General features: G+C 45.4%; 2 protein-coding genes across 2 annotated transcripts in view; both read right to left on the bottom strand.

Annotated features, from left to right (window-relative positions):
* Positions 1–20,998, bottom strand: part of LOC122992717 (titin-like) — a 94,029-nt gene that overhangs the window by 15,122 nt on the left and 57,909 nt on the right. The window contains 14 exon segments of the mRNA XM_044366598.1: positions 255–557; positions 802–965; positions 1,079–1,220; positions 1,722–2,021; positions 2,220–2,510; positions 2,891–3,202; positions 3,402–3,704; positions 3,857–5,588; positions 6,080–6,414; positions 6,638–6,937; positions 7,048–7,335; positions 7,449–7,742; positions 7,984–9,126; positions 9,220–12,948. Of these exon segments, the coding sequence (XP_044222533.1) occupies positions 255–557; positions 802–965; positions 1,079–1,220; positions 1,722–2,021; positions 2,220–2,510; positions 2,891–3,202; positions 3,402–3,704; positions 3,857–5,588; positions 6,080–6,414; positions 6,638–6,937; positions 7,048–7,335; positions 7,449–7,742; positions 7,984–9,126; positions 9,220–12,948 (9,636 nt within the window).
* Positions 15,991–18,858, bottom strand: LOC122991910. The gene has a single exon (XM_044365385.1). It carries the CDS (start codon positions 17,988–17,990, stop codon positions 16,551–16,553), a length of 1,440 nt encoding a protein of 479 aa, XP_044221320.1. The 5' UTR covers positions 17,991–18,858; the 3' UTR covers positions 15,991–16,550.

Genomic DNA, 20,998 nt, shown 5'->3' with positions numbered 1-20,998 from the left:
TAGTTTATTTTCATGCCTCCACTGACTAAGTACTGCTTTTTCCACTTTCTGCCATGAGAAATGTATTTCCCTGCATGCTGCTGTGCCCAGTCCACACTGTATAGTGTAAGAAGAGCTCCCCCTTGTGTATGTTTGTGGTTATTGTGATAATGACAGCACTAAAACACTCTAAAATGGATTATGGCAATTACTGTACATAGATACTTCCCCTGGATGAAAACCTCCTGACATTTTATCCCTCAAAGTCAACTCACCAATTCTCTCCAGCGGCTCGAATTCAGCGCTTGGTTCACTGAACTCTCCAGTCCCATTATTGTTGATAGCGGCCACCCTGAATCGGTACTTCTTATTGGCTGTCAGGCCAGCGGCCACATACTCGTTGGTCTTGAGAGCCTTGGAGGTGGCTCGGTACCACTGCTCGGTGCCCTCCTCCAGGATATCCACAACGTAGCCAGTGACATCTGAGCCGCCATCATACATAGGCCTGGTCCAGGTCATGCTGATGCTGTGCTTAGTGGTGTCTGTGATGTGAGGTATCGATGGAGGAGCTGGGGTGTCTGGGAGGAAAAGAAGGAAAGATATAATATGTTTTGATATATTGTGTAGCTGCTTGTTCAATGTCATTCAAATAAATTGATCATTTTGCCAAGATGAAGCCTGATATATTTGGAAACTTAGGGATCTCCACTACAGTTTAAAATAAAATGCTTTGGGTTTGAACAAAGCCTGACCCTTAAAACCTTATATCTACCTCATTGCATATTTTCAAAATATAAGCCTGAAAACGGTTAAATATCTTACATGTGGGGTCTTTGCAGACGATGTATGGTGAGGCGTCGCTCGGCTGGCTGTCTCCAGCTCTATTGACAGCCGTCACTCTGAACTGGTATTCACTTCCCTCCAGCAGACCTGTGATCTTCAGACGGGTGTCATAGATGGTATAGGTCCTATTCACCCGGGTCCACCTGTTACAGAGACGGAGAGAAAGGGATACAGTGAAACAGAGAAAATAAGCATCATTACTTCAGAAAGTGAAAACAAAAATTTCTCCATTTGGTCATTCAGAAGTCGTTCCAACCTGGTGCTGCTCTTCTCTCGTTTGTCTACGATGTAGTTTTGGATTTCACTGCCTCCGTCGCTCTCGGGCTTCAGCCACTCAATGATGACGTGTTCCTTACCCACTGCTGTGGCCTCTGGTGTGCCCGGCTGGGATGGGAATGCTGAGAGAGAGAGCCATGCCAGGTCAGAGTCACAGAAACAAAACTACATCTTGTTTAACCTTACCCAATACAAGACCTAATCCAGAATATATAATTGTACAAGGGAAGAAGAAATTATTCACATTGTTGTATTAGAGTACAATTCAAAAAATCTAACTTTTGAAATTAACATTAAAATTTGAGAAAATAGTCTGAAAACACACACATTTATTTAGCTACTTATTTTTGAAATGTAAGTACATAAATCCAAAATTTGGAAAAATGTCAAGATGAACAAATAGAAGATGTAGAGTCACCTGCCACATGTCATCTGCATGCCAAGATTAGGAAAGTTTTGTAGTTTTATCTACATATTTCCACTATGCTGAATTAATATCTCCTGGGCTTTTCCTACACTCACTACACAAATTGTAAAGCCATACAAAAACATTTTTAAATGACAGACAGTTGCAATAGTGCCACCATGATGAAAAGTAATAATCAAAGGAGGCTGCAACTTACTGTAGGCATTTCTGGCAATGACAGGGTCAGACTCCAGAGGAACTCCGGGTCCAAACTTGTTGACTCCTCGGACTCTGAAGATGTACTCGTTGTTCTTGATCAGCCTGGTGCTGACACATGACAGCGTCTTGCACTCGGTCTCCATGATGACCCAGTTGAGGCGGCTGGTCTCACGGCGCTCCACAATGTAGTGGGAGACGATGTCTCCACCGTCCTCCAGAGGGATCTTCCAGGACACCGTACACTTCTCCTCCGTCACTCTGCTGATCATGATCTTATCAGCCGGTGCCCCGGGAGTGTCTGAGAGACAGAAACCAATATTTAGATCAGTGTTCAGACACTCAGCTGACACACTGCTAAGTAACTTACAAATATTTTATCATTCTGTTAATGCTTGTTTTTCTGTTAAGACAATCAACTAAGAGATATATGATAACCTCAGTTTCTGAAGTAATGAAAAGACAGTTTCAGCATTGATGTCATGTCTTGCTTACTGACCCAGAACTTTAACATTCACGGAGGCTGTCTTGACTCCGCTGGCATTCTTGACTGTCAGGATGTATCTGCCTGTGTCGTATCTGTCGCAGTTCTTGATGACAACCATGGCTCTGGTAGCGGTGAAGGTCAGTGAGTATTTCTCTCCGAGTTCCAGAATCTTCTCACCCTTCGACCAGTACACCGTGGGCTCAGGTTTACCACCCACAGCACCATCCAGGACGAGGTCAGAGCCAGCAGTGACAATGACAACCTCGGTTGTCAGTTTGCTGTCCAATTCTGCTTTGGGAGGAGCTGCAGCAGGAAAGACACATTTACCATTTTACCTCCATAAATTCGGGGTTGTACATGAAAAATAATGGAAACAAAAATATACTGACATGCTTATTGTGAGGAAGCTCTATGTTCAACAGCAAAAAATAAATAACAATAATAATAAATATATATAAATAATAAATATTAAACTATAATTATAAATTTACTTGAAGTAAATATTTTAGCTATATTTTATAACATAGTTAAAATAATCTGAGTGATGTTAGATAATTTTTTCATAAAAGAAACAAATAAAAAATAAAGTTTTAAGAAACAATTTTAAAGTTCAAGCTCTTCAGTGAGTTCTGGATTAAAATTAAAAAAATAAAACGAAATTCCTCGTCACTTTTTTAACTCACTGTATTCATCTTTGCATGTGACTGGTCCAGTGGTCTCGGATGGTGTACTATGAACACCAGCAGCATTCTTGGCGATGACACGGTACTCTAAGGTGTCTCCTTCTCCCAGGTTGGTGACGGTGAAGTAGTTCTCTGATATTGTGGTGTAGTTGCACTTCAGCCAGCGGTTGTCATCCCACTCATCAGCACTGTAGACTTTCCTTTCCACAACATAACCGACAATCTTGCTGCCACCGTCGTTGAAAGGCACAGTCCAGCACAAGGACACAGAGGAGCGGGTGATGTCTGTCACCTCAGGTTTACCAGGAGGATCTGGGCAGGGAGGGGGCGTTTATTGTTATAACTTTAATATTTTTCCCAATCTTAAAGGCTTCATTGAGTTATTTTCTGATTTTTTAACTAATTTAACATTTTACCTGAGTTGATTAGATGTCTGCACACAAATACTCTATCAGTGATTAATTTATGTAATACATTTTTGTACTTCAGAAAACATTAATGTTTCCCTCACCAACAGGGTTGAGCGCCAGCACGGGTCTAGAGGCTTCGCTGGCCTTGCTGAGTCCAGCGAGGTTCATGGCGTACACTCTGAACTGGTACTCCAGGCCCTCGATCAGGCTGGACACCTTGTAGTGGCACTCCAGGCAGGGCAGCTTGTTCTCCCTCACCCACAGGATCGTGTTCCTCTCCTTCTTCTCAATCCAGTAGCCTGTCACCTTGCTGCCACCATCGGCATATGGCACGTCCCATTTGATGCTGATGGCGCTAGCGGACACGGATACCACGTCTGGGCGAGTCACAGGACTTGGAGGAACTGTGGAGATTAATTGGAGATAGGTATCCCTAATTTGACCTCATCTTAAATTACTAAACACATTTAACTTTGACATAATCCATAAGTATAGAAGCAGGACTATGTAGACTTTAATTATTTTTTGTTAATCGTTTGTGTGTGAACATACTTACCAAACGGATGTTCAATGACAACAGGAGTGGACTCGATAGACTTGCTGACACCAAACTTGTTTTCAGCACACACTCTGAAGGTGTACTCCATATACTTGGTAAGATGGGTAACTTTGATGGTGGTTCTCTTCACACTGGAGTTGACTACTTGCCAGGAGGCAGTGCCAGACTCTCGTTTTTCCACAATGTAGTTGGTGATGTCAGTGCCGCCGTCATCAGCTGGCTCAGACCAGGACAGGGTGCAGGACTCTGAAGAGACTCCAGAAATTTCCACAGGGCCAGTGGGAGGGCTTGGTCTACCTACCACAACCACACTCACTGTGAATGTCTTCACACCAGCAGCATTCTCCAGGGTCAGGTAGTACTTGCCGCTGTCACTTCTCTTGCTGTCTTTCACCACTAAAGTGGTTCTCTCCTTCGTGGTCTTGATGGAGACTCTGTCACTCTCCTTCAGCTTCATCTCCTCCAACTTCCAGGTGACTTTGGGAGCAGGCCTGCCACTGATGGGGATATCAATGGTGAAGGTGTTTGAGATCTTGCAGGTGATGAGCTGGTTGGTGATGTTGCTGAGGTCGGCCGTGGGCTCAATGCGAGGCTCCCTGATGACCACAGAGCTGAAGGTGCCCTGAGGCTCACTGATTCCAGCATCATTCTTGGCCTTGACTCTGAAGTCGTACTCTGTGTTCATGATCAGACCCTCCACCACCATCTTTTGAGACTTGGTTTCTCCGCTGACAATCCAGCAGTCGGTGCCTTTGGCTCTGAATTCAACAATGTAGCCTCTGATGCGGCTGCCTCCATCATGCTCAGGCTTCAACCACACCAGGGAGGCTGTGGAGTTGGTGGTGTCGACAACATCTAGTCTCTTTGGTGGTGCGGGTTCTTCTGTGGCAATGATGGGCTCCGTCATCTCGTGAGGCTCTCCCTGGCCATACTGGTTAACAGCAATCACTCTGAACAGATATGGCATATCAATTTCCAGACCAGTTATTCTGATCATCTGGCGAGAGCACTTGGTGCTGACCTCCTGCCAGGCCAGGCGGCTGGCCTCGCGTTTGTCCAAGATGTAGTGTTGGATTCGTGATCCGCCATCATTGGTGGGTGCATCCCACATCATTGTCAAGGCTCCACGTGTAACATCTTTGAAGGTGATGGCTCCTGGAGGTCCGGGCGTGTCCAGCACTTTGACGGTGAATGTGATGGACTTGTGCCCACTGTTGTTCTCCAGGGAAAGGGTGTATTTACCGGCCTCATACCGTGTGCAGTTCTCGATGGTCAGAGTAGAGAAGGAATCTGTGGTGTTGACGTCGGCCATGACAGGTAGCTCACTGTCTACCTTCGTCCAGGTGGCAAGAGGAGCTGGTTTGCCGCGGAAGGCAATGTGGAGGGTAACAGTGCCACCGTTCTTCACGATGTGAGTCTGCTTGAAGTTGGCATCAATGTCGATCTCAGGAGATGTAAGTCTGTCCAGAGCCTGGACAGCATTAGGCATTACAGAGGCCTCACCCTCACCAGATCCATTCACTGCGCTAACCCTGAACTTGTAGAGCTCTCCAGGCACCAGGCCCTTGGCAGTGTATCTGCTGTGGATGCAAATCTGGCTGTTAACTCTGTGCCACTCTTCGAGGCTGGCCTTGCACATGTCAATATTGTAGCCAATGATCTCCATGCCACCATCGAAGACTGGCTTGGTCCATTCCAAGGTGATTGAAGATTTGGTAGAGTCAATCACCTGATAGATAGACAGAGATAAAAAAGAGAATAGTTTAAAAAACAGCTTCTTGCTTTCTTGACTTTTCTTACTACTTAAATTTTTTTTGAGGTTTCTTCTTTAATAAAACAGCGAATAATTCTTTCAATGCTATAGAGCAAGTTTTTTATGTAAGTACTGAAACTCTTCACACAAAATAAGTTTTCAATAACTGATATATATGTCAATATATAGAGTATGTCTTTGTCATTTTTATTTTATTTTTTTATTTGTTTATTTATTTAACAGGGACAGTGCATATTAATAAACATTGCTGTAAATGCGCCAGAGTTAGCCAAGAGGCTATTTTTAATCTGTTTTCATCATTTTTCAGAGTCACCCTAAAAACAGAATATGAAAAATATGAAAATCCATTGAGATATGTTTTTCTGTTGAACCTCTGCACTGTTTTAGAAGAGCAGCTTATATAAATGCTTCTGACTCGATTGTATGCAGCATCCCTATAAACTTACCTTGATCATTGAGGGGGCACTGGGAGAACTGGTTGGCTCTCTGCATTTGAAGAGCCTGGAGGTGCTGCTGGCCGGTCCAACACCAGCACCATTTTCAGCCATGACGCGGAACTCGTACTCATAGCCCTCAGTGAGCTTGGTGACACGGTGCCTCAGCTCTGTGATGGGCCTCTTAGCAGAAACCTTCAACCAGCGCAGACTCTTCTTCTCTCTTCTCTCCAGGATGTAATGTTTGATCTCGTTGCCTCCATCTGACCTTGGCCTGGTCCAGCACAGGGTGATGCTGTTTCCAGTCACATGGGTGGCATCGGGGGTACCAGGGGCATCAGGCACAGCTGAGCAGGGGAGCAGAGAATACATTTAGTTACACAAACCATGTTTTGAGTAATGAGCTACACTGAAGGAAGTTTTCTGTCAATCTAAAACTTTCAGGTGCAATAAATGGACCTGTTGACAATGAGTTGGGGAGAGGGTGAACGGGTGATGTGGTGATTAGATAAGTTTGCAAGGTTTGGTCAATGTGTCAGTCAGTCACTACCTAGCAAGTTATTTACTTACTGTATTGCATCTGTGCAATGATAGGAATGGAGTCCAGGGGTTTGCCAACTCCAAACTTGTTGACAGCAGAGATTCTGAACTGGTACTCATTGCCCTTGATAAGGTTGGTGGCGTTGAAAGAGCAGGCTTCGCACTTGGAGTTGACCATGGCCCAGGAAATCCTGGATGTCTCCCTCTTCTCCACAACATAGTGGGTGATGGCAGAACAGCCATCATTTTCAGGAGGGTTCCACCACACGGTGCACTTCTCAGCTGTGATGCCGGTGAAACGAATGGGACCTTCAACAGGCCCGGGGGTATCTGAAGAGAAACAGGGGATAGAATATATTAATTCAAAACCTGCCAGAAATATTGTGTATTATCAATTTTGAGAGGCAAATATTTCAACATAATCAACAGGATTTGCTAACCTTGTACTCTAACATTGGCATCAGCTTTCGTGGCACCAGAGCTGTTCCTTGCCTCAACCGTGTAGATACCGCGGTGGTTCCTGTCAGCATCACGGATAAACACACTGCTAGTGCCAATGCCAGTGGTAATCTCAATGTCAATCATGGTCCTCTTGTCGATCTCTTTGCCATCCTTGTACCAAACAACCTGGGGGACGGGGCGTCCGGTTATTTTGCAGTTGAGCTTGACGTTCTCTCCGGCCCTCAGGGAGAGGACCTGGTCTGGAGACCACTCGATCTCAGGAGCAACTTGAAATGCAAAGAGAGTGAACACATTAGGAATCAGCACAATCATAGTGATCTGAGAAACTTAAAATGTTCAACAGATCATTTAAGAATTTTTTCAACATGAGAATACGTACTGCTCTCATCCTTAGTCATAATGTATCCAGAGGAATTAGATGGTGGACTGACTGTGCCCACAGCATTCCTAGCGATGACCCTGAACTCAAATCTGTCTCCAGGGGACAGACCAGTCACAGTAAACTGGGTCTCGCTGACATCAGTGAAATTGCACCGCAGCCATTTGCCTCTGCCTTGGCGCCTCTCAATGCTATAGGCCACAATCTTGCTGCCTCCATCCCTCTTGGGGATGTCCCATTTTAAGGTGACGGAGTCTCTGGTCACATCAATGCAGACAGGGTTGCCAGGTGGGTCTAGGTGAGAAGAGATAGGAGCAATTTATCTATAGTGTTTGTAAAAATCTTGGAGTAACTCAGGAGTAAAAGAGCAGGCTACACACATCTTGGACACATCTCTATACAAGATGAGCAGAGATAACACTGATATCCATCTTTGCATCTGACAGCAAACGAAGATTTCTCAAAATGTTGGACTGTTGATTTCAGTACAAATATAGTTCTTAACACAGATGTAGCATTTGGAATGAGTACTCACCAACAGGGGAGATAGCGAGAACATGCTTGCTCTGTTCGCTAACATGGCTAAGTCCAGCGTTGTTCTCAGCATAGACTCTGAAGGAGTACTCCAGACCCTCAATAAGACCAATGATCCTGTATTCTCTGTTGGAGATGATGATGGTGTTCACTTTCTGCCACAGGAGACTGTTCCTGTCCTTCTTTTCTACATGGTAGCCCAGAATGGGAGATCCTCCATCAAAGTCTGGAGCCTCCCACTTGATGGTCATACCATCGCTGGTGATGTTGTAGGCCACAGGCTTTCCTGGAGAGCCTGGAGGTTTGAACTGGTGTTGGGCAACAATGTCAGAAGAGTTGAGTGCTTCACTGACTCCGTACTTGTTCTCTGCACGGACTCTGAACTGGTACTCTGATCCCATTACTAGGTTGGGAATCTTAAAGGTGGTCCTGACAACACTGGAGCAGACCATCTTCCAGTTGGCGTGGGAGGTCTCACGCTTCTCTACGCTGTAGCAGGTGATCTCACCACCTCCATTCTCCTTGGGCTCATCCCAGGAGATGATAATACTCTGGGCTTTAATCTCATCAAAGCGGATGGGACCAACAGGCACAGAGGGGGCTCCCAGAGTCACAACATTAATGTCAAAGTAGTTCTTGATGACTCTATTGTCCAGAACCAAGGTGTACTGCCCGGCATGCTCCTTCATGGCTCCTCTGACTGTGACTGCTGTCTTGTTGTCAGTGGTCCTGAAGCGAATCTTCTCACTCTCCTTCAAAGGCAAGTTGTCCTTTAGCCAGCTGATTGCAGGCCTTGGTTTACCTTTGAAGGGCAGCTCAATGTGGATGTTCTGACCAATACGAACAGCCAGCTCTCCACTGGGGTAGTCACTGAGGCTTGCCTCAGGTGGAATGATGAAGTCCATCACTGTAATTGGACCAATCTGAGAGAAGTACTCAGCATTCTCCCTTAGACCAGACACTGTAAAGTGGATGGACTTGGTTACACCACACTTGACCCACTTCTCCTGGCCTTTCTCCAAAGCTTCCACCAGGTAGCCAGTAATTCTGCTGCCGCCATCTTGTTCTGGTTTGGCCCAGGCCAGGGACACACTCTCCTTGGTCACATCAGTCACACCCAACTTGGGTGGTGGGCTTGGTTTTTCTGGAGGAACAGAACATAACGTATTTTATTGAAATAATCAGGTATCATCTTTTACATGTGGATGATAATCTATGGTGTTATTGACTTTCTTACCTGTGATCTTGGTTCCATCCTTGGTCTCAGCAGGAACACCAATACCATACTCATTCTCGCCTGTCACCCTGAAGTAGTAAACTCCTCCCTCTTGCAGGTCTGACACCTTGTATGTCAGTCTGTGGCATGTGTCAGTCAACCTGGTCCAACCTTTCTTGCTGGCTTCACGGATATCAACCAAGTAGTTCTTCACTGGTCCTCCGCCCTCATTCTCAGGAGTGTCCCAGTGCACAGTAGCAGAAGTCTTGGTCACTTCCTTAACGTCCACATGGGCAGGAGGCCCAGGGGAGTCTAGGACTCTGACATTGAGGGTCAAGGATGAGGTTCCAGCCACACTGGACAAAGTGACAGTGTATTTGCCAGAGTCATCGCGGTTGGCTTTCTCTAAGGTGATGGAAGTGAAGGTGTCTGTGGTGTCAATGACAGCACGGACTCTTAAGTCAACATCAGGCTTTGTCCACGCCACACTGGGGATGGGTTTGCCTCTGAAGGGCACAGTCATGGTGAATGAACTACCATCTTTCACAATAAGAGTTTTCCTCATTTCATTGCTAATGTCAAACACTGGCTCCTCCTCTCTTTCTTTGGCCACCTGATTGTCTGACTCAGCACTAGGCTCACTAACTCCAATCTTGTTGATAGACTTGATAACAAACACATATTCAGCCCCAGGGGTCAATCCCACCACTGTAAACTCTGTGTTCTTGGTGTTATGGACCCCAACAATCCATTCATCATCTAAGACCTTTCTGTATTCTACTCTGTAACCAGTCACAGGTGCTCCACCATCAAAGAGTGGTTTATTCCATGAGAGGGTGACTGTGGTCTTTGTAGAGTCGATGATCTTCGGCTTAGCAGGAGGTGAAGGCAGGAACTGTGGATCTTCAGCCTTGGTGAGTGGGCAGGGAATGCTAGGAGCACTGAGGCCAGCAGCATTCTCTGCAAACACTCTGTACTCATATTCAGCACCCTCACGAAGGTGTGAGGCTTTGACTCTGAGGTCATAAACAGGTTTCTTGTTTACACGACACCAGCGAAGGCCGGTCTTCTCTCTCTTTTCAATTACATAACTAGCAATACTGCTGCCACCATCAGAAACTGGTCTCTCCCAACAGATGGTCATTGCCTCACTTGTAACTGCTGTGACCTGGACATTGGTCGGAGCAGCAGGGACAGTGAATGGATCTGTGGCCGTTGTTGGCTCACTCTCCAGGGCCTCACCATCCCCATATTTGTTGACTCCCCTAACTCTGAAGATGTATTCATTTCCTTTGAGCAGCTTTGTGACTTTACAGGTGGTGGCCTTCATGTCACCATAGACAAGAGTCCAGGCTAGGCGACTGGTCTCACGCTTCTCCACAATGTAGTGCATGATTTCAGCACCACCATTCTCCTGAGGGGGTCCCCAGGTTATGGTGCATTTCTCTGCTGTGAGGCCAGACACTGCCAAAGGTCCTGAAGCAGGTCCAGGCCTGTCCAGAACCTTACAGTTGATAGCCACAGACCTGGTTCCTGCTACATTGTGCAGGGTCAGAACATACTGGCCAGAGTCCCTCCTGATAGCATCTCTGACAATCAGTGTGGTTGTGAAGTGGGTGGAAATTATTTCACACCTGGCCTTGGCCTCAATATCCTTTCCGTCCTTAGACCATGAGACCACGGGCAGTGGACGGCCTGTGATTTCAGCATCAATTCTAATGATGTCTCCTGCTTTAATGACAACCAGCTGTCTCAACTTATCCTCTAGGATAATAGTGGGGGGGTCTACATCATCTTTGACTGTGACAGGTCCAGTGCTCTCTGAAGGAACACTCAACAGCTCAGCGGAATTCTTAGCGATGACATGGAAATCATATTGGACATCCTCTGTGAGGCCTGTGACATCAAAGTAGGTGTCCTGCAGGTTGGTGAAGTTGCATTTCAGCCAGCGGCCATTGGGAAGTTCTTTACGTTCAACAATGTAGCCTGTGACCTTGGCTCCACCATCATACTCTGGCCTCTCCCAGAAGAGGGAAACTGATGTCCTTGTAATGTTGGTGACTCTAATGTTACGTGGAGGATCACATGGATCCCTTGCTGCAACAGGGTCACTGGCCTTAGTGCATGGTCCAATGCCAGCCATATTCTCAGCATAGACTCTGAACTGATATAGCAGGCCTTCTTCAATACCTGTCATCTTAAAATGGTTCTCAGCCAGAAGACCTCTGTTGACTTTGGTCCATAGGATGCTGCTTTGCTCCTTGCACTCAATATGATAACCTATCACAGGGCTTCCACCATCACTGGCTGGTTTTCCCCACTCCACAAGCATTCCAGACTTGGTGGCATGGGCAACCTGGAGGTTGGTTGGGGCGCTCGGAGGCTCGAAGGGATACTGAGCAACAATGGGTGAAGAATCAATAGCATGACTCTTGCCATAACGGTTCTCAGCTGCAATACGGAACTGGTACTCTGTTCCCTGATTAAGACGAGACACCTTAATTGATGATCTGGCGACTGTGGCTGAGACAATGTGCCATGTGGTTGTAGTAGTGTCTCTCTTCTCCACCACATAGTTGTTTATCTGGCATCCACCATCATAGGTTGGAGGGTCCCAAGACAGAGAGATGAAGTCAGCGCTCACTTCATCCACCTTGATGTTGCTGGGTGGGCCAGGTTTGTCCAGGACTATAACAGAGATCTCAGCTGTCTTGGTGCCAACTGTGTTAGTCAGAATAATTTCATATTTTCCTACATCTTCCCTGGTTGCATCCTTGATGAAAACCATTGATGAGGTCTTGGAATTGAGAACATTGACCCTGGTAGTCTGCTTTAGCACATGGCCATCCTTCTTCCACTCTACCTCAGGCTGAGGTCTGCCTTTGAAGGGAATATCAATCTTCAGGTCATCTCCTGCTTTTACACTGTATGTGTTGAACAGCAGATTGATAATGGGCTCAACTGTTATGTCCTTCACCACTACAGGGGAAGCTAGAGGCTTGGCATCACTCTTGCCCTTATCATTCACAGCAATCACCCTAAATGAGTATTCCTCTCCAGTTGTGAGTCCATCAATAGTAGCTTCCAATGCTTTGACCTCACTGCACACAGTCCATTTGTCATCTCCCTTGGGCTGCATTTCCACAATGTACTTTGTGATCTTGCTGCCTCCATCATGGTCAGGTTTCTCCCAGGAAAGAGTGACAGTGTGACGAGTCACATCAACCACTACAATCTTACCAGGAGGCAAAGGAGCCTCAGAAACTTTGACTTGATCTGTGGTGGCAGGAAGACCTACTCCCAGCTCATTCACAGCCAGCACACGGAAATAGTACATGCCTCCCTCCTGCAGGTCAGAGATAATGTAAGAGTTCCTCACACAGTTGGTACAAACACTAGTGAAAGCCATTCTCTTCTGCTCTCTCTTTTCCACAATATAATGTGATATCTTCGCCCCACCATCAATAAGCGGAGGCTCCCAAGAGATAGAGACAGAACTTCTCTTCACATCCTTAACCTCTAGGTTGGTAGGAGCGCTGGGGGAGTCCAGAACTCTGACGTTGATGAAGGCTGATTTAGAGCCACTGAGGTTCTCAAGGGTCAGCACATATTTGCCAGTGTCGAATCTGTCAACGTTCTCGATCACCAACATTGTGTATGAGCTTGTAACTTCAATTTGGGCACGCTCATTGAGAGTGCCATCTGCCTTTGACCATCTGACCTCAGGCTCAGGATTTCCTCTGATTGTGACTGATAGGTAAAAATTACCAAATAGACTGAGGTTGGTTGAAGTCAAGCGTCTCTTTAATTCAAACTAAACATATGTTGTAGACACGGAGAGTATGCAGAGTCTCCGTGGAGAATTCTGACAAGACAAAGGAAAAACATTAGTATATATTGACGGCCTTGATGCCCTGGGAGGCACCTCTAGTTGTTTACAGATTCCTTCTAACAGCCCCAGACAAAACTTTACAGAGCTCTCACTTTCACATGACCATGATGTCTATTATGTCTATTATAGTGTTCCCCTCAAGGCCCTGCCGCCAAATACATACATACATATGACCATATCTACTTAACTAATACATTAATTTTTCTATCATTTCCCCCCTGTTTATACTTTGTAAAACAAATGAATAAAATCAAAAACATAGAAAAATGTATAGTGAAAACTAAATGTGTAATACAAGATACAATCAAATCAACATCAAATCATCATGAATGAACATAGTTTTTTTTTTTCTTTTCTTTTTTTTTCTTTTCTTAAACGATTACATGGATACATGATAAAAGATAACAGTCCTCGTAAAATCAATCAACATCAACTATGCCTAAGCCAGTAATTAATTACTAATGATTAATAGTGATTAATAATGATTAATAGTGATTAATAATTTTGACAATTTCGATTATACCATCATAATTAATAAAAAATGATCAAAATACATCACAGCTGTAAGTTACAACGTTTCCATCAGAATCATCAGTCAATATCACTTCTCACGATTTTCAATATTAACGTCATAAAGAATCCTTCTTTTGTAACATTACATCACATATCCAAAAGTAGGAGTTGTTCTTGATATCTTGCTTCCTGGTGCATGACCACAGCTACAGACTTTTTTACCAGTGCCTTGATAATGGGAATGATGCAACAAACACTTACAAAGATCAGAATCAAAAATGGAGCGACTGGAGCCAATAATTTCAAACAAACAGCGTACCATGGACCGGTTACGAACCAGGACTTGTCAAATTTTGAGTCATGATCAACAGCATCACGCAATGAGGTCAGATTAGCAATAGCCTGCTGAATGACTCCTCCCTCATCATCATTAGCAGGGATGTATGTGCAGCATGAGGCACCTACGAGAGCACACACACCTCCAGTGGCTGCAGTGAGTTGATCTAGCACAATGCGGTTTTGAAGGGCAACGGCCCTGAGGCCTCTCAACTCCTCCCGTTCAGCCTGCCACATAACCAGCGTAGTGTTTATGAACCCAGAGAACCTGTAGTTCATAGTTTCCATCCGCAGCATTACTTTACCCACTCCAAGAGACGGGAAGAGTGACAGCATGACTTTTTCACCAGTGGACCACAACTTATGGTCTTCTGGAACATTAGAGCCCCAGACAGGATCATGCAGCTGACTTACATCTCTCCTCATACGCTGCTCACCCGGAAGTTCACCAGGGTGGGGCATAGCTGAAACAATGAAGGAATGATCAGTCGGCTCCACAGCCGCACAGCGACCCACCCAGCCAGGAGGAAGTTGAGCATACATGTAGTACCCACAGAGAAACATTACATCAGTCTGTGGATATGTCCCAAGGACGTCTGGCACGGTGAAGTAAGGTGCACACGCACTGCCCATCACTACCTGAGAATAATTTAGGGATGCTTTGCCAATGTTCGAAGTACAAGGACTCGAAATAGTAGAGCAGAAAAGTTTTGGGATCTTTCCTACTTTGATGGAGGAGGACTCAGACAGAACTAATTTTTGAGCAAAACAATCAAATTTAATTTCGGGTCTCAAATGGACCGGCCCAAACAAGGGTTCACTCCCGACACTGAGAATCTTAAACCTAGAAAACTTTCGACCTGAATAAGGCCGCAGAGGTGGTAACACATTTCCAGTTGTCCTAAAAACTGTTTGATTTAAAACCGTTGAGTCAACACTAGAAACCAAGATATCAGGAAACAAACTCTTTAAGTCTTTTACCGGTCTGGGGACAACATGGGGGTTGTTTGTAGCAATCGGCATATGGCTGCACACATAGCAATTGGAGCGGTTCTTGGATTCAGCAACATACTTGGCATAAGAATACCAAAAGTTAAGTGTGTACATGGTGGAGTGTGATTTCCTTGCTGAGATCATTTGCAACCAGACATCCTGAGCGTGGCTGATGGCATCATCTTCCATAGACCGGGCCCCTCTGAGCAATGATAGATAAGGACGAATAGTAGGGAAGAACCATATGCAAATTGGTATCATCAAAACAGTCACAAAGAACAAAACAATCATCACTCTTTTACACAGTAACCAATAATACCACCACTGTAGGAAGGATATGGTTGCTGGAGTCTCCTGTGCTGGTGATGGAGGTTGTCTGTTCCTCTGGGACGCCATGACTTCAATATTTCCCGAGTCCACCAGGTGGCAGCAGTAGCTCGAAAGCCTTTCAACTCCTAAATCCTCAGGGCCCACTTTGGAAAAACACCGAAATCTTCACCGGTTTGAGACGACACTGCACCTCTATTTGCACAGCGCCCCCTGTGTAGCCGGACTTACAGGTCACCTGAGGAGTGGCTGAGAAGGCAATACGAACCCACTACTCACTCACCGGTGGCACTCGTTTACAATGTGTCTTGTGCACCCACGTGGTCCGGCCCTCAACTCGAACTGCTGTTGGAGTGGTCAGTAGTACGGTATAAGGCCCCTCCCACCGTGGCTCAGTCCACTTTTTCCTCCGGAACACCTTGATCAGGACCAGGTCTCCTGGCTTGAGATCTGATTCCGGTTCTGGAATAACATCAAACAGATATGGTGGTAAAACATTTGCACGCAACTGTCTTTGACATAGAGTCTTTCTCATGTAGTCAGCTAGACAGTCCTCAGCTTCTTGAGCTGGTGTGTGTCGTAGTTCAGGAATTTGGTAACTTCTCCCAAATAAAACCTCAAAAGGTGACAAACCATCTTTGGTAGGTGTAATGTGCATTGCTGTTAAAACCAAAGGTAGACAGTAAACCCAATTTTTCCCAGTCTCTGCCATTGCTTTTCTTAATTTACTTTTAATAGTTTGATTTGTCCTTTCCACTAAGCCTGCTGACTGTGGATGATAAGCACAGTGGTATTTAACTTGTATCCCAAGACTTTGGGACATCTTAGAAATCACTGCATTCGCGAAATGTGTTCCATTATCACAATAAATTTTTTCTGGTATTCCAAAAGATGGTACGATATGCTTACACAAAGCCTTTGCAACTGCTATAGCATCTGGATTCCCAACAGGAAATATTTCAACCCATTTCGAAAACTTATCCACAATAACTAATGCATATTTCTTCCCTTCACATCTACTTAACTCGATAAAATCCATCTCAATGTACTGAAAAGGATACACAGGTTCTGGAAAAGAGCCTGATTTAACCTTATAATTTCCCTGTGGATTGTTCTTTGCGCAAATCAAACACTGTGAGCAATATTTTTTGAAATAATTCCCCAATCCATATGCCGTATATGTTTGTTCAATTAAGCTCACCATCCCCCCTGACGAGACATGAGTGACTCCATGGCTCGTCATAGCTGCATAGCGATAGAGAGACTTTGGTAAAATTGGTTTACCTACAGGTCAGATGTAAAGTCCATCTGCGTCTTGACTAACTCCCTTAGTCTTCCAAAACTGTTTTTCTTGTTTAGGAGAGCTATGTTGCATGTCCATTAAAAAGTCAGTGGTTACTTGAGCTTTGTCAATCTGTACAGAGAAAGAATGACTAACACTCCCGCGAGCTGCTTTCTTTGCTGCTTCATCTGCCTTCCTGTTCCCACGAGACACACTGTCTGTATTGTTTGTATGTGCCACACACTTGCAGACAGCGACCTTAGCAGGCAGCTGTATTTCATCAAGTAATTTCAACAGTAAATCCTTATGTGTTACTGGCCGACCTGTGGATGTTATCATTCCTCGGTTCCTCCACTGCTGTGCAAAGGTAAACAAAGTGGAAAAGGCATATTGACTGTCTGTCCAGATCGTGACCTTCTTATCTTTCCCTAACCTGCACGCAGCTGACAATGCAACTAATTCTGCTGCTTGGGCAGAGAAATTAGAAGGCAAAGCTCCAGACTCTAAAACTTCATGCAGTGTAACTACAGCATAACCAACTCTGTTAATCCCATCTACATGTTTACTTGCAGAACCATCTACAAACATCACAATGTCTGCATCAGGTAAAGGCGTGTCAATCAAATCAGCGCGAGGTAGGGTTAATTCGTCGGTGATTGCCACACAATCATGAGGAATCCCTTCTACAGGTGTTGGAAGGAGCGTAGCTGGATTCAAAGCCGTACATCTCTCAATGGTCAAGTTTGGCTGGCCTAACAATGTGGCTATGCAAGATAAGTGTCTTGCTGGTGACATGTGTGAATGTTTGTGTTCCAGTAATAGCAAAGAGACAGCATGTGGCACTCTAAGAGTCAGTGGCCTAAACAAAACCAAAGCAGCTGAGGTCTGCACTGCCATAGCCGCTGCCACCACTGCCTGCAAGCATCCGGGCAGGGCTCTGCTTACTGGGTCAAGTCTGGAGGAGTAGAAGGCAACAGGTCTTAATTTATCCCCATACTCCTGTAACAGGACAGATGTCATAAAACCATTTTTGCAATCCACTGTTTGTATGAAATCCTTTTTCATGTTAGGTAAGGCAAGTACAGACGAAGAAGCTATCAACTGTTTTAACTTTGTGAAAGCCTGCTCGCCCTCCTCGGTCCACACCACCTTATCTGAAGCAGCCATTGCTTTACCATAAATCATATTCTGTAATGGTTGTGCAATTTCGGCATAATTAGCAATCCATAACCTGCAGAAATTGCAAGTACCAAGAAAAGACATCATCTCTCGCTTTGTTGTAGGCTGTGGTAACTGCAGAATAGTTGTTTTTCTCTGCTCATCCAACACACGGCCTTCAGGAGTTAGCGTGTAGCCTAAATATTTCACCTCCTGACTCCACAGCTGGAGTTTAGACTTAGAGACTTTAACACCAGCTGCAGCTAGATATCTCAACAAGGCCAAAGTCATGTTTTTGCACTTTTGTTGAGAGCTAGAAGTCACAAGAATATCATCAACATAAGTCAAAATCTGAGACTCCTCTTCAGGAGGTTCAAAAAGGTCAATACATTTTTTAATTTCTTGTGAAAAGATAGTAGGGCTATCTTGAAACCCTTGAGGAAGTCTTGAATACGTCAATCGTCTGTGTTTAAACGTAAACGCAAACCAAAACTGTGACTCAGGGCTCAAAGGAATGGTAAAAAATGCGTTTGCCAAGTCAATCACTGAATACCAAACATTTGTGGGTTTTATGTTGTTCAGAAGAGTGTAGGGGTCTGGCACGTTTGGAGCTCGTGGAACTATAGCACGGTTCACAGCTTGTAAATCATTCACTAACCGCCACCCGGAAGTAGCTTTTTTCACAGGCAGAATTGGTGTGTTGCAGGGTGAGTCAGGACAATCAACTAAAACTCCTTGTTTTATTAAACTGTCTATCACTCCTGAAATACCTTCCTCAGCTTCCGGCTTCAAAGGATATTGTTTAACAAATGGTCTATAAGAGCTTTTAGGTTTAATGGTAACAGGTGTGGCAGTACGTAACAACCCAATATCACCACCTTTCCCTGTACTCCACAGTTCAGGAGGCAACTCTTCTAGCTCTTTTTCCTGCTCCTCTGTCAACAAACACACTTTGTCCTGCAATGATCACAAAGAGGGCTGCAAATGAGTGGTGGCTGCTCCCACCGTTACCCAATTCAGCGCCTTCCTGTACAGACCGTGTCTCTGGTGGAAAAACACTCCGTTCCCCCCTGACTCATGCTGCACCCAACCTTTTAAAGCCCTCTCCCCCAACTCCACTAACGCACCGACGTCCGTCCAGTGCATCCTAGGGGCCTTAGCAAGACCAATATAGGGCAAGGAATGACCTCTGTACACTCTGTTCAATTGCTCATCCCCTTTCACTGCGACCCCCACATTTCCCAATTTATCACAGTACAGTGAGGTCAAAGTTAGTCGGTAATTGGGACACCGGAAAAAAATCTCCTCATATGCAGGGTCTGGCCCTGCTTCGAAATTTGAGTGTGTAAACACGCACATGTCACCTTCCCCTTGAACTTCAATACCTGGCCTAGTTACACTAGTCGCTTCTCTGTGCAGTTCGGCAGTGATAGCTGCTGGGCCTTTTTTGACAGGGTCAATGCTATACCAAAACCGTGGCCTGTTCTTATCTTCAATCACAAAGATACAATCAGTCTGAGTTTTTCGGAAAACCACAACCCCTCTGTCAGTTGGCATGATTCCAAGTTGCAATGCTGCCATGCCATCTCGGCCTAGGAGATTGACTGGGCAATAATCAGAGGCCACCATTCTCAACATTACTGAAAAACCAGTCACAGGATCAGTTAGTTTTGTTTTTTCTGTCAATCTCTCCGACACCTGATGTCCTGAAGCTGACACTACTGATAGTTCTTGTTTTGTCAACCGAATACTGTCAGGCAACTCTTTTTTCCTCATCACAGTCATGCAAGCTCCTGAATCACACAAAAAGGTACACTTTTCTCCCCTCACCAGCAGAGTCACAAAAGGTTTATCATCCCACTCAGCTAACATTACTTCAACAGATTCCAAATTTAGCACTTCTTCTTGCGATATAAACTCTGATCCCTCCACTCCTTCAGAATCATAGTCAGCATCTTCAGTTTTTGTTTTCTGTTCTGTATGTGTGTGTGTGATTGCATGACCTGATTCTGCAGGGGAAGCTAGTCAGAAGTCCTGCTCCTCATCCTTCTCTCTGTCATCTCGTTCCCTTTTCTCCCTCCGACCGCCTCCACGGCCCCCGCGTCCTCTCCTGCCCCGTCCACCACCTCGACCTCCGCCCCGCCCGGTGTCCGCAGCTGGCATGAGACTTCTGCATTCTCTGGCGATGTGGCCTCTTTTCCCACAGCGATAGCAAATAATTTCCTTCCTGCGGGACTCAGAAGAGAAAAAGCAACCATCATCATTCTCACCGTCATTATAAAACACCTCTCCTTTTCTATGTTTCTTATCTACATTTTCCAAAATTTTTTCAGCGTGTTTAGCATTTGCGAGAATAACCCTTCTCTGCTCTCCTTCCCATCCGACCAGATGTTCTTTCACCCAATTTGCAATCGGTAGCCTTAAACCCCTCAGGAGGCAGGATGTTAGCTGCGCCTCGTAGCGTGGATTAACATTCTCTCCGATTCGCGGCTCCAGCCCACTGTGTCTATTAAACACTTCCGTGAGCCTGGCAGCATATTGTGCTACAGTCTCTTTTTCCTCCTGTACCACAGCATCAATTTCAGCCCAATCGTTTCTCTGAGCAAATGTTTCCCGAAGAATCTCTGCCATTCGGTTCAGCTGTGGACCGAGCCCGCGTGTTCTATCTCGGTCCCACAGGAGCGGCTCACCGTTTTCCCCCATAGGTCTCCAATCAACATTTACAGTCGCCCAATCAGTAGTCAAACTTTGCATGAGGCAGTTAGTCATTTCTTCCCCGTTTAGCCTATAGCTATTATACAGCCCATACATTTTCTCGATGTATGCTTGCACATCTTTACGTGGATGAGGAATCCCATCTACTGCCTTTTTCACGTCCTCCTTTGTCCAATTACGGAAGACCCAAACCGAATCTGGTTGCCCTTCCCCTTGTCTGGGATTCGGCAGTTCAATCAGTGGCGCTACTAAATCGGACAGTTTTTTCTGTGACAGATCACAATGTTGTCTGGTTCTGCTTGATATCGGAGGGTCTGTTACAGACCTCTCCTTCCCACTTAATTTGGTCAGATCAGGATAGAGAGATGGTGCTTTTTGAGATACAGGGCTATTCAGGCTCAATCTGTTTAAACCCTCTGTGATTCCACTTATCTGTTCCCAAGCTGCGGCTCCTTCCTGGTACGGTGGCGGGGTGCGCTGTGTGGTCGGAGGCGAGGATGACGCGAGGCCGGGGATCGGAGCGGTGTCCTGTACCTGTTTATCAACAACAGAGTGCAAGACAACAGAGCTTGCCACAGCATTAG

Source organism: Thunnus albacares, chromosome 11 (genome assembly GCF_914725855.1).
Source record: "Thunnus albacares chromosome 11, fThuAlb1.1, whole genome shotgun sequence".
NCBI classification, from domain to species: domain Eukaryota; kingdom Metazoa; phylum Chordata; class Actinopteri; order Scombriformes; family Scombridae; genus Thunnus; species Thunnus albacares.
This window is presented reverse-complemented; position numbering and strand designations above follow the sequence as displayed.

Coding starts and splice junctions, on each gene's coding strand:
- LOC122991910 (XM_044365385.1), bottom strand. CDS start 17,990: ATGACTTTGGCCTTGTTGAGATATCTAGCTGCAGCTGGTGTTAAAGTC.